Genomic DNA, 13,805 nt, shown 5'->3' on the forward strand with positions numbered 1-13,805 from the left:
TCGGGAAGGAATTCCAGAACCTAATGCTTCAGAAGCTGAAGGTGTGGAAACCAATGGTGGCGTGATTAATACTGGAGACACTCAAGGCCAGAATCATCACTGTTGTTGTCTTGGGAGGTTTGTGAGGCTGCAGAATTTTTCATAAATTACTGATGGTGGGTGGGGGTCTTACGTTGGGATTTGAAAACATGGCTGAGAATTTTAAAATTGAGATGTGAAGGATGAACAGGGTTTGGCGCAAGTTAGAAATAAGTAGCACCCAGTGTTTTGGATTTAAGTTTATGGAGACAAATGGCAGATCAGGGTGGGAAAATACATGGGCAGCTTGAGTTGTGGCACTCCTTCTCTGAAATCAGAGCCTCTGATGTACCTGATTTCCAGCTTCAGTTGAGAGGCAAAGTCCACTTTTATCTTGTCAGTATCCAGCACTGTGGGAGCGATGGCTAACATGAGGTGGAAGGCTCAGCTTCCAGGCCCACATGTGCTGCCAGTGAGTGCCTGAGCACTTTTTACTGCAGACTCTTGCAAAGGCTAAAGATGGATTTATTATATTTGTCATTTCTTGCTTTGCATTGTTCATATTGCGAACAGGCAGTGATAGCATACAGTGATGCTTTTCTCTGACTTTGATAATTAGTTTGGGGATCAGGTTTGTGACAGTGCAAATGGGACTTCCTGATGAGAGCAATTTTGGTGAACAGCAGGTGATTTACAGCGAGCGCTTTCATGGAAATTTCTGTACTCTTGAGGATTTGACTGAATACATGAAACATAATACAATAATTGTCCCTGTGCTACCCCAAGTGGATGTCCCTTCTCCTCCCCCTCTCATCCCGCTTCTCGTTCATGGTGGTTATATAGATAGTAACCTCTGACTGTCAAGCAATCAGTAAAATTGGTCTACAGCATGCAGTGAAAATTCCCTTGTTACAGCCCTGCTGTGTAATGCAATACATAAGTCACAGCTTAAAGTGTTGTTGACAGTGCAATTAATGGATGAGACCTTATGCTAGAAGCATGCCCTCAATCTGACTATATCATTGTACTCTAAGTATATCATATCAGGGATTGACATTACAGGTGCTGACTGTTTAGGAATTCAGGGATTTTGAAGCTAAGCGTTGGTGTTTTAAGGTTTATAATAGTGACTGCTTTGAGTTACAGTTATTCTACAACCAATCTATCCAGTGAAATTATTATAAAAGATTGGCCTTGAAATTAGTTGTTGTCGAAAATGCCAAACCCAAAGTTAAATGAAAGTAAAATAGTGCAGATGCTGGAAATGTGAAACAAAGAGTTATACCAGACTCAACATCTCTTTCTCTCTCTTTCTGTCCACAGATGCTGCCAGACCTGCTGAGTTTCTACAGCATTTTCTGTATTTGTTAACCCTAAATTATCATGTTCAGCTGAAGCTACCCAAATAAATTAGCAGTAAGAATATGTATACTTTCATGACGCAATGGATTAGAAATTTAACAAGGCCTTCCATTTTCAAGCAAACTAGTACAAGAGCTTTGAATATGGCACATTCTTGTTCAGATAGAAATGTATTGACCACTACCACCAAACCCCCATCCCCACCCACCCAAAAGACCATCAGCAACCTTAGTGTTAATATAGGTGTAGATATAGGCATCAAGGGAGTTGTCCAAGACTGGCTGAAGCAATTATTGAGCCCTTTGCATGAACACTACTTTAATATCCATTGAATAAACATGGTTGTTGTGTCTGCCTAATCCAAGGAGCAAGAGAATCGATGTTTCATGCATAAGCCCTTTTTCAGGAAGGGCTTATACCCGAAACGTCGATTCTCCTGCTCCTTGGATGCTGCCTGACCTGCTGCACTTTTCCAGCAACACATTTTCAGCTCTGATCTCCAGCATCTGCAGTCCTCACTTTCTCCTCTGCCTAATCCAGTAAAGTATTGCCTATGTCTTGTTGTGATTTATAGATCATAGAACATGGCAACAGATTCTTCGTCCAACTTGTCCACGCCTACCAAGTTTCTCAAATTAAACTCGTCCCATTTGTCTGAGGAAGGGTCACCAGACCCGCAACATTAACTCTGATTTCTCTTCACAGATGCTGCCAGACCAACTGAACTTTTCCAACAATTTCTATTTTTGTTTCCCATTTGTCTGCATTTGGCCCATATCCCTCTAAACCTTTCCTATTCGTGTGCCTGTCCAAATGTCTTTTAAATGTGGTAACTGTATCTGCATCAATCACTTCTTCTGGCAGTTCATTCCACACATAAACCATCCTCTGTGTGGGAAGTTGCCCCTCAGATCCCTTCTAAATCTTTCTTCTCTTACCTTTAAATTATGCCCTCTAGTTTTGAACTTCCCTATCCAAGGGAGAAGACCTTTGCTATTCACCTTATCTATGCCCTTCAAGATTTTATTAATCACTATAAGGTTGGAAGGGCACTGGAAGCAAATTCATTTCAAACATTTCAGAGAGAATGATATAAAAGCTCAAATGGTAAAAATGTACAGTATGATAGGAAAAGAGTAGGAGGTGAACCTCATTGGGTAGCTCTGCTATAGAATTGCACAGTTACGATGGACTGAATGATCTCCTGTTTCACTGTATGATTCTATACATGTCCTTAAAGGGAGAGCTGCAGGCAGTCACGTGACAAGCTGAATTCCATAAAATAAACTTAACCGATAATGAAATTGGTAGCAACAGGAGTGTTTCTACAGCTCTGATGAAACTCAGCAAACCATTGCTTTTACCCAGTCAGAAGTCTCCTGGCCATCACCTAGAAAGGCATCAGGCTATATCTCTCTCTCTCTCTCACACACACACACACGCTCACCTGTCTCCCCTTCTCTCTGTCTATCTCTCATTTTGTTTGTCCATGTCTTTGAGTTTCAGATCTCTTGCTAAGCAAAGACAAATTTCTGGTCTGTCTTATTCTGGCCCTTAACCAATTAACGTCTCACTGATGCTTGTCATCGTTAGATCTGCATACTTTGACAGAATCAGAATTGTTATAGGATGGAAGGAGGTCATCCAACTGGCACTAGCTCTCCAAATGCGCAATTCAGCTAGCGATATTCCTTCTCCTCTCTGTAACCTCGTGCATTCTTTCTTTTCAGATAATGGAATTTCCTCTTCACTGCTTCAATTCGGCCTTCACCAACCACACTCTGCAACAGTACATTTCAGATTTTAAGTGCTTGTATGACATCAATTTCTGAACATTTCTGCATTTCTTCTTTTGCCATTTAAATCTGTTCCCTTTCATTCTGAATTCTTCCACCAGTTTCACGATCTACTCTGACCAAACACTTTATGACTTTGAATGCCTCCATCAAATCTCCCCTCCACTTTAATTTCTCCAAAGAAAACAGTTCAGTTCTCCAAACTATCCAGTTACCTTAATTTCCTTATGTCTCATTCATTGACCAACTGGGTATCTATCATATGCGCATCAATCCATTACATCATGTTTTTCATATCCTTCTGTGTTCAGCGTTTCTTATCTTAAAGATCCAATGTCTTCTAGAAGGTCCTGGAGATTTTAAGCCTGTACTTGTATATACATTAGCACTTCCCACAGACTGTTTCAAGGTCACAGTATTTTTGCTGCAAGTAAGCAATTTTATAATTTGACATAATTTCCCCACTATTTTGACATATTTTTCTGCACTGTGTCCTTCTTTCTGTTTACTATCCTCCAGAGAAGAGGACTTAATCATGTGGATTATCCATTTCCAATAAAGTTTAAAGTTAGCTTTTTATGTGAAAGTTAAAATTTTAACATTTAACATTTTGTTTGCACCCTAATGATCTTGCAAGACAATGACCTGAGACCTTCCTTTGTCTGACATGAAAGATTATTCTGTGCTATATATTTCAGTGAAGTGTGCAGAACTATGTTTTATGTCTGTTAACATTTACCCCTCAGCTAACCCCGCAAATGTGGGTCAGTCAATCCTACTATTTGCAGGGGAGGGGTCTCACTGTGCATGCAGTGGTTGCTGCCTGCACAACGCCAACAACAATCAGGCTCAAAATACATCTAATTGGCTGTGAAACACATTGGGTCCTGAAGGGTGAGATATGAATGCAAGTTTCTTTTCCTTACAATTGAAGGTTTGTTTTCCTCTTTCTCCAGATTTCTGATGCTGTTCTGTTTGGGCCCATTAACTGACAGCAGCATGGGTGTAAAGGGCCTCCAGAGGTTTATGGATTGCGCCTGCCCACAATCGAACATGTGGGTAAATTTGAAGGAGATGGCAGAACAGCATTGCCGTTTGCACCCGGGGCATTCTCCTGTTGTGGTGGTGGATGCTATGGGATGTCTCCGGTTCTGGTACACGTCAGAGGCTTGGGTGCATGGTGGGCAGTGGCGTGAGTATTTGCAGAGCCTGGACACCTTTGTAGCTGCTTTTCGATCCCATAACATTGATTTGGTATTTTTCTTTGATGGGGTAATAGAACAGAAGAAAAGGGATGAGTGGGTTAAGCGACGGCTGAGGAACAATCAAGAAATTGCAGAAATATTTCAGTATATAAAAGCAAAGGCCAGTCAGCCAGAAAGAGACATGTTCTTTATTCCCTCTGGGCTGGGCACGTTCACTCGCTTCGCCTTGAAGTCCATGGGCTTAAACACCATGTGCTCCCTGCAGGAAGCCGATTATGAAATCGCCAGTTATGCCCGGCTAAATGATTGTATGGCAATCCTGGGGCAGGACACGGATTACCTCATTTACGACACAGTGCCGTATCTTTCAGTTAACAAGCTGTGTTTAAACAAACTGACAACTGTTATGTACTCCCGAGAAAATCTCTGCCACTCCCTCCACCTGCAGCTGGTGGACCTGCCACTTTTAGCCTGCCTTCTTGGCAATGACGTGGTGCCAGAAAATGTGGTTGGAGGATTGAAGCGGCATTGCTTGTCTAGGTACACTCCACATAATTCCAAGCCAACTAAGAGAAAGGAGATGGTCGAGGCAGTCGCACATTATATCTCCAGTGTGACCCGTTCATATGATGGTTTGAGAAAGATAGAGAGAAGTCTGCAGTACACTTCAACAGAAAGCCTTCTAGAGCTGGGAATGACAACTTACTTACTGCCTGGGCAGTCATCACCCTGGCTTCTTCACATTGCGCCATCTCCAGTGACAAGCCAATATGAAAATACCATGTACACAGACCAAAGGATTTTACAAGTGAGTATATAATCCATCGTTTATATTTCAGTGAGGCTGGTAATGTTTGCTTGACGGAAAGCATTGATGGAAAGGGAGCTGGCTGTATGTGAGCTATTAAGGTGACAAAGGCAAGGAAACAGATCATTACATGAATAAATTCAAACCATTTTTATGAGATGGTGAGAAACAAGGAAACACCTAATTAGCCGGGGAACATAATGAACCACCGATGTCTTGATTCCAAGGTGGCAATTGGGTCAGATTGATGAACGGCCATTTGACCTTTGAGAGCCAGGGTTATAAACAGCTCAAGGGGTGAATTTGTGGTGTGGCAGTAGTGCACCTGACTCCACATCAGAAGGCTGCATCTTCAAATCATGTCAGGCTCATGGACCAGCAGGTCAAGTCGCAAGGGGCCAAATTCCACTTGCCCCAAATACATCAAACATATTTGAGCAGTTTGCTGAAAAATATCTATAATCAGATCAAAGTCAAAATTCTGACTGTCTGGTTGAAAATAATTCAGCAGGTGCAACCCCTGTTGTTCTTGCTGAGGTTCTGCAGTGTAAGCCATATTTTGGTGCAGTCTGTTCACCCTCCTGTATTTCTGTGACAACCTTACAATTTTTAGGATGTCCCAAACTTGCCTTCATTACTCAGACCACTGAATATAGGAGTTGGTACACCATATTGCGATTGTACAGGATGTTGGTGAGGCCACTTTTGGAGTATTGTATATAGTTCTGGTCACTCTGCTATAGGAAAAATATGATTAAATTGAAGAAGGTGCATAAAAGATTTGCATCGATGTTACTTGGACTGGAGGATTTGAGTTATAAAGAAAGGCTCGATAGGCTGGGACATTTTTCACTCGCGCTTAGGAGGTTGAGGGGGTGACCTTATAGAGGTTTATAAAATCATGAGAGGCAGAGATAAGGTGAATAGCAAAGGCCTTTTCCTTAGGGTAGGAGAGATAAAACTCGAGGGCATAATTTTAAGGTGGGAGGAGAAAATTTAAAAGGGACCTGAAGGGTAACCTTTTCACACAGAGGTTGGTTTGTACATGGAATGAACTGTCAGAGGAAGTGGTAGATGCAAGTACAGTTACAACATTTAAAGACATTTGGATAAGTACATGAATAGGAAAGGTTTAGAGGGAAATGGGCCAAATGCAGAAAAATGGGACTAGTTTAGTTTTGGGAAATATGATTGGCATGGACAAGCTGGACTGTGAAATCTGTTTCTGTGCTATATGACTCTATAACAGTGAGGTAAATAAAAGTTGGATAATCTGTTGGAAGAACAACTCCTCTGTTCTTCAGTTAGTGCCATGGGTCTTTAATGTCTACCTGGACAGTACCCAGTGTCTCAGTTTAATGCTGCATCTAAGAAATTACACTGGAATGGATACTCTGCAGTATTTCACTGACATTACTCCAATCGTAGTTCCATGACCTTGAACACTGAAAGAATCAAGAACAGCATTATAGTGGGGATCCAGGTTCCCTTCAAAGTCACACACAACCTTCAACTTGGAGATTTATCGCATTCTTCAGTTGTCACTTGGTCAACCATTATCACACAGTATCATCAATATAAGGGATCTGCAATGGATTGGAAACAAAGCCCACCACCTTTCCCAGCTAAGGGTGGGAAATATATGCAAGCTTTGCCCACATCCTGTTCATGGATTTAAAAATTATGTTCAAAACATCTAATTGATGGGGGTGGTTAATGCGGGATGTTGAACTCTTACACTGATGCTGAACTGCTTCCTCCACTGGAGTTTGAACATTAGCAAATTGGCAGGCAGTGTGGAGTCATAGATCTATATATAACTCATGGTATCTGTGAGCTGGAAAGACCTAATTCTGACACTCTCAGATCAGTAACTAATTCTCTCTGCAAAGTGCCTCAGCACCAGACTGAAAAGAACACCCTCACTGTGTGCCTTTTCCCACACCTCTCTGAGTGAGACTAATTGGCCCACACCCACTCAGAACTTCTCCAATTCACTCAGCAGAAAACTTTCACAGCTAGTAGACAATGCAGAGTGGACAGGATTCAAATCTGAAAAGAAGTTGCCTTATCAGTTTCTCTGTTAATTACTTCTGAGCATTGGGCATAAAACTTGGAATGAGGTGTTCATGGAAGTATATTTCAGGGGAGGATATGATATGAAAGAAATGGTTTATTCAAGTAGACCGAGAGAAATCAATGACTCTCAGAGGGCAATAATCGTACTGGTTGGTTGACCCAATGTGGTTTTATCAATTGACTTGATTTTTTTAAATTGAAAATAAATTCCATTTGTATGTTTGGATCTTGTCATCGTATTTATTACCGTTAAACAAAATGTGATAAGTGGCACTGAATCAGTGTTGTCTCTTAGCATTGCCAGTGCTCAGTTTAACAGATGCACTGAGCATTTATTTCTCATGTGCACTTTAGGAGATCAGTTTTAGCTTAGTTGCGGCCCTCGTGTTGCCTGAATCAGATGTTCATGGGTTGACATCTAGAGACTTGAGGCATAATTTGGGTCAGTGTAGGACTTGGGAAGAATTTCATTCAGCCAAGGGTGTGGTGCTGGAAAAGCACAGCTGAGGAGCAGGAAAATCAACGTTTTGGGCAAAAGCCCTTCGTCAGGAATTCCAGCACTACACTCTTGGCTCTAATCTCCAGCATCTGCAGTACTCACTTTTGCCTAAGAATTTCATTCATCCAGCATCACTGGAAACAACCCTGTATTGTGGGATTTTGCTGTTCTCGGTTTCCTCTATTACAACAGTAGCTACATTTCAAGGATATTTCATTGGCTGTAAGACGCTTTGGGATGTCATGAGGCTTTGCAAGGCATTTTGTAAGTGCAAATTATTTCCTTTATCATTCACCTTAACTAAAGCAAGATAAATATGGTAAATATTCAGCCTGGAGCCCAGTTACAAGTGGAGTTCCGCAGGGATCAGTTCTGGGTCCTCTGCTGTTTGTAATTTTTATTAATGACTTAGATGATGGAGTCGAAGGGTGGGTCAGTAAATTTGCAGATGATACGAAGATAGGTGGAGTTGTGGACAGTGAGGAGGGCTGTTGTCGGCTGCAGAGGGACTTAGATATGATGCAGAGCTGGGCTGAGGAGTGGCAGATGGAGTTCAACCCTGCCAAGTGTGAGGTTGTCCATTTTGGAAGAACAAATAAGAATGCGGAATACAGGGTTAATGGTAGGGTTCTTAGTCAGGTGGAGGAACAGAGGGATCTTGGGGTCTATGTACATAGATCTTTGAAGGTTGCCACTCAGGTGGATAGAGTTTGTAAGAAGGCCTATGGAGTATTATCGTTCATTAGCAGAGGGATTGAATTCAAGAGTCGTGAAGTGATGTTGCAGCTGTACAGGACTTTGGTTAGGCCACAGTTGGAGTACTGTGTGCAGTTCTGGTCGCCTCACTTTAGGAAAGATGTGGAAGCTTTGGAGAGGGTGCAGAGAAGATTTACCAGGATGTTGCCTGGAATGGAGAGTAGGTCGTATGAGGATAGGTTGAGAGTTCTCGGCCTTTTCTCGTTGGAACGGCGAAGGATGAGGGGTGACTTGATAGAGGTTTATAAGATGATCAGAGGAATAGATAGAGTAGACAGTCAGAAACTTTTTCCCCGGGTACAACAGAGTGTTACAAGGGGACATAAATTTAAGGTGAAGGGTGGAAGGTATAGGGGAGATGTCAGGGGTGGGTTCTTTACCCAGAGAGTGGTGGGGGCATGGAATGCGCTGCCCGTGGGAGTGGTAGAGTCAGAATCATTGGCGACCTTTAAGCGGCATTTGGATAGGTACATGGATGGGTGCTTAATCTAGGTTAGAAGTTCGGCACAACATCGTGGGCCGAAGGGCCTGTTCTGTGCTGTATTGTTCTATGTTCTATGTTCTATAAGCACACATTAAGATAAGTTGATTTATAAAACGAATTGTTTAAACTAGGCTCGGTGCATGGGGTACATCAAGACCTAATATCTGGGGCCCAGGGCTCTAGCGTGCCAGCTGTGCTTGGGTCACGGGATGTGGCTGGCCCATAGGAGCAGCTGCAAATCCTGTAATTTCTGTCCTTGCCCTTGGTTTAAACTATGAAGTCTTTTCCAAACTTATCAGTCCTTCCAATGAAATATAAATGCATCTTAATTATTTTTCACAGCAACACTAGCCACATGAAATCTTGGACCTCCCTCCTTGACATTCCTGAGGCTGTATCTGCACCACATGGACTGCTGCAGTTCAGAAAGGTGCCCCACCAGCACCTTCTCAAGACCAATTTACAGATGAGAAATAAATAGTGGCCCAGCCAACAACATCCACATTCTACAAATCCATGAAAAACGTTACAACTTTCCTGAATAAAATGATGCAGCACGTTATTCCTATGTTACTCTAGCATTCTTCTGAAATTGCTTAGAATTCACACCGTTTACAATTTAATACACGATCGGTATTCACTACTTTCCAAACTTGTGACTTCTCCAAGTGGAGGAACAAGGGGAGCAGGTTGCTGGTGGCATCCTCGTCATCACCATTCTAACTCAGACTTTTATCACCGTTTCTTCACTGTCATCAAGTCAAAATCCCAGAGCTTCCTCCCTCGCAGTACTGTGAGAGCACCTTCACTCCATCAGTTGTGGTCGGGCACAAGATGCAATCTTCAAGGGTATCTAGGGGATGGGCAATAAATGCCAACCTTGCTAACGATGCCTGTGTACACAGAATGACATTTCCTTTTACAATGATGTAGCCTTCTTGTTAAATCTTTGTTTTGATAATTATTTTTAATTTTTAAAAAGTTTGCAAAGGAGCGGCACATCAAAGCTGAAAGCTGCACAGTTTACAAAGTTCTGAACGTTCGGGAAGTGGATTGCAGCAATACTTTGGAGGACGAATTGGATACTGAACTTCCAGGACAGGCCATTGTTTACCAACCAGCTCGACAGTGCATTTATGGTATTATTCTTTCAGCTGAATCAAGTAAGGATTCCTGTCGATATTTTGTATCATCTGCCTTTAGAATGCACTGTTTTGTGAAGAACAGCAAGTTTTTGAAAATTACCATACATGTATTTATACCTGCTGATAGTAATAACAGTCTTGGTGAATCTAGTGGAGTTATTAAGCCTGACAACATGAAGATGTTGAATTATCATGCACAGATACACATCAGCTTGAATCCTCAGGTTATTAACTATAGGATGATTTCTGGATATGCAGCTCCTAGGGGAATTCAGCCATTAAATGGAGATCAGTTTTATCATTGGAGCTGAAATTAGTTTGCTTTTTGTACACAATCCTGCCACGCTAGTTCCCCTGATGTCACTTGATCATTTAAACAGACCACTAGAAAAACAATGGAAATAGATGCTCAGAACCAAAATAATTGCAGTGTACTTAGTGTTTTGAAGAAGGGTGTTAATCTTCTTGGAGTGTTTCCTCTTTTAAATTCCTTAATTTCAATTCCTTTAAATTCCTAAACTGTCCAAGTTTGCATTCATAAGCCAGGTCTTTGTGCTCTTCTCTTCTCCAAAACTGTGTGCAAGTTGTTGCAAATAATGTTTCTGCACGGCGGAAGAGCTCTGCGATAATTCAGTATGGTGTTTAGATTAGATTCCCTACAGTATGGAAACAGGCCATTTGGCCCAACAAGTCCACATTGACTCTCTGAAGAGTAACCCACCCAGACTCACTTCCGTCTGATTAATGCACCTAACACTATGGGCAATTCAACATGGTCAATTCACTTAACATGCGCATCTTTTTAGTGTGGGAGGAAACTAGAGCACCCGGAGGAAACTCACACAGATAGGGAGAGAATGTGCAAACTCCACACAGACAGACGCCCGAGGCTGGAATCAAACTCGAGGCCCTGGTGCTGTGAGGCAGCAGTGGTAACCACTGTGCCACCGTGCTGGCTTACCCTATGGTGTTCTTACCCTATATCATTTGAGTTCCATGGACATTATGCAAACTTTTCTTCCTCACCCAAGTGGCTGTGTTTAGAAAGATAGAGCATAACAACAACAGATGACCAGTTTTAATGTAGCAAGGTGCTTGACAAGAGCATTATCAATGTCATGGCTCACTGTGGTAATGTCTGGAAAACAAGGCCCACTTTTCCCAGTGTGGTCATAAATGCAAAATTATCCAAAGTTCCTAATTTACCTGACTGACAAGCACACATTAAAAGATAATATTCATCAGCTTTCTGTACTTAACAGAGAAGTTGTATTGTGCAAACACGTTGTTTTTAACATATCGCAGAAAAGAAACATCAGTTACTGACATAACTCTCTATAATTTAAATTCTACCCTTTTACAAGATTCCCATACATATACAAACAGACATATGTATAGAAAAGACTCCCTTGAAGTGGGGGATTTCTGTTATCCAAACATAGTGTGTAATGTTGATAGTGTAAGGAGCAGTGAGAGACAAGTGTTCCCAAATTATGTTATGGAAACATTCCCACAGCAATATGTCCAACAAGGAAGTATGCATTTTTGTACCTGCTCATTGGAAATGAGGTGGGCCAAATGTCAGGAGTGGTACATTTAGGAAACTCTGATTAATGTATAATAAGTTTCAGGATGGTGTTGGAGAATTACATGCAACAATCCAGAGTAAGAGAAGTCCATTGCAGAGAGCTTAATTCAGTCAGGCAAGAACAGAACTAAGCAGGATTGATTGAAATAAGAGTTGGTGGGAAAAATAGTCACCTACAAAGAGCAGATGATTCAGGCACAACTAAAGTATATTCCTAAAGCGATTTACAAGAATGGTTCCAGTTATTCAGATAGATTGAAGAAGTTGGGATTGTTCTCCTTGAAGAGAAGAAGGCTGAGAGGTAATTTGATAGAAACTTCCAAAATCATGAACGGGCTGGGCAGAGTAGACCAGGAGAAGCTGTTCTCGCTTGTAAGAGAAAAAAGAATGAGATGACATAGATTTAAAGTGAAGTGCAATCGAAGTGAAAAAAAAACTTTTCACACAATGAGTGTTTATGGTGTGGAATGCACTGCCTGGAATTGTGGTGGAGGCAGGTTCAATTACGATACTCAAGAGGGCATTAGATGGTTATTTGGGCAGAATAGTATGCAGGGAAAAGAGGAGCAAGGCAGAAGAATGGCACTAGGCAATAGAACCACTATAGGGAGATGGGCTGAATGGCCTCCTTCTGCACTGTAACAATTCTGAGATTCTTTGAAGACACAACACAGATATCACAAGTGGGAGAGGAACAGAAGATATCAGTGAAGCACGGTTATGGCACCAGTCTAGATTGTAGGCTTCAATGAGATGTTTTCCTTCCATTGCCTCCCAGTTCTTTCTGACTCTTCGAGGAAAACACAAGGGTATTTTCAAACTTTTGTTACTGGCTGAGGATTCATCCTTTCAGTATCTGTGAAGGTTGTTTTGCCCTTTCTCCTTTCAAGAAGGGAATTTATAGAAAGAAAGTGTAACGAGCTGTTTGGGAAAGACACCCAGACACACATGGAGTTAACAGGACAGATGAGTAAAAGTTTGGTAAATGGGGCAGGTTTTCAGGAGAATCTTAATGGAGGGCAGAGAGTTAGAGAGGAGAAGTGGTTGAGGACAGAAATTCCACAGAATATGGCCAAGGTAGCTGAATACATGACTGCTGTTAGTCGAGTGCTTAAAATCTGGCAAGATGCTAGAACTGACTTCAGTTGACATCTAGCAGGTTTGAGGGCTGGAGAAAGTTATAGAGATAGGGAATGGCAAGACAGTGAAGAACTTGAAATCAACGATAAGAATTATAAAGTTGAGATTTTATCAAACCAGAAGCTAGTATCGACCAATAAGCATATCGGGATGATGGGCAAAATGGGACTTGGTGCAGTATAGGATGTCAACAGCAGAGTTATGGATGAGCTCAAGTTTATGAACAGTAGAAGATGTGATGGGAGAAAGAGAGGACTGCAGATGCTGGAGATCAGAGTTAAAAAGTGTGGTGCTGGAAAAGCACAGCAGGTCAGGCAGAGGAGCAGGAGAATCGATGTTTCAGGCATAAGCCCTTCATCAGGATTGTGGGGGAGGGGGGGTGCCCAAGGTGGCTGAGAAATAAATAAGAAAAGGGTGAAGCTGGAGGGAAGATAGCTTGGAAGATGGTTGGTAGATTGAGGTGGTGGTGATGGTGATAGTTCGGAATGGAGTGTGCAGCGGATAGCTGGAAAGGAAGATGGACAGGTAGGAAAGTTCAAGAGGGCTATGCTGAGTTGGAGGGTTAGATCTGGGATAAGGTTGGGGGAGGGGAGATGAGGAAACTGGTGAAATCGACATTAATGCCATGTGGTTGGAGGTCCCAAGGCGGAAGATGAGGTGTTCTTCCTCCAGATGTTGAATGGTTAGAATTTGGCACCGGAGGAGGTCCAGGACTTGCATGTCCTTGGCAGGGTGGGAGGGGGTGTTGAAGTGGTTGGCCACAGGGTGGTGGGATTGGTTAGTGTGTGTGTCCCAGAGATGTTCTCTGAAATGTTCCACAAGTTGGCATCCTGTCTCCCCAACGTAGAGGAGACCACATCAACAGCAAAGGACACTATAGAGGAGGTGTTTGGATGTGCAAGAAAATCTCTGCTGGATGTGGAAG

General features: G+C 42.2%; 1 protein-coding gene across 4 annotated transcripts in view; it reads left to right on the forward strand.

Annotated features, from left to right (window-relative positions):
- The window catches only part of fam120b (family with sequence similarity 120 member B), a 103,145-nt gene that overhangs the window by 43,016 nt on the left and 46,324 nt on the right, over positions 1–13,805 (forward strand). For all 4 annotated transcript variants that reach the window (XM_072580384.1, XM_072580382.1, XM_072580383.1 and 1 more), the window contains 2 exons: positions 4,133–5,189; positions 9,990–10,170. In XM_072580384.1, the coding sequence (XP_072436485.1) occupies positions 4,140–5,189; positions 9,990–10,170 (1,231 nt within the window). In that variant the 5' untranslated portion in view covers positions 4,133–4,139. Of the gene's footprint in view, positions 1–4,132; positions 5,190–9,989; positions 10,171–13,805 lie in introns of those variants that run through there.

This window comes from Chiloscyllium punctatum, chromosome 11, assembly GCF_047496795.1.
Source record: "Chiloscyllium punctatum isolate Juve2018m chromosome 11, sChiPun1.3, whole genome shotgun sequence".
NCBI lineage: Eukaryota > Metazoa > Chordata > Chondrichthyes > Orectolobiformes > Hemiscylliidae > Chiloscyllium > Chiloscyllium punctatum.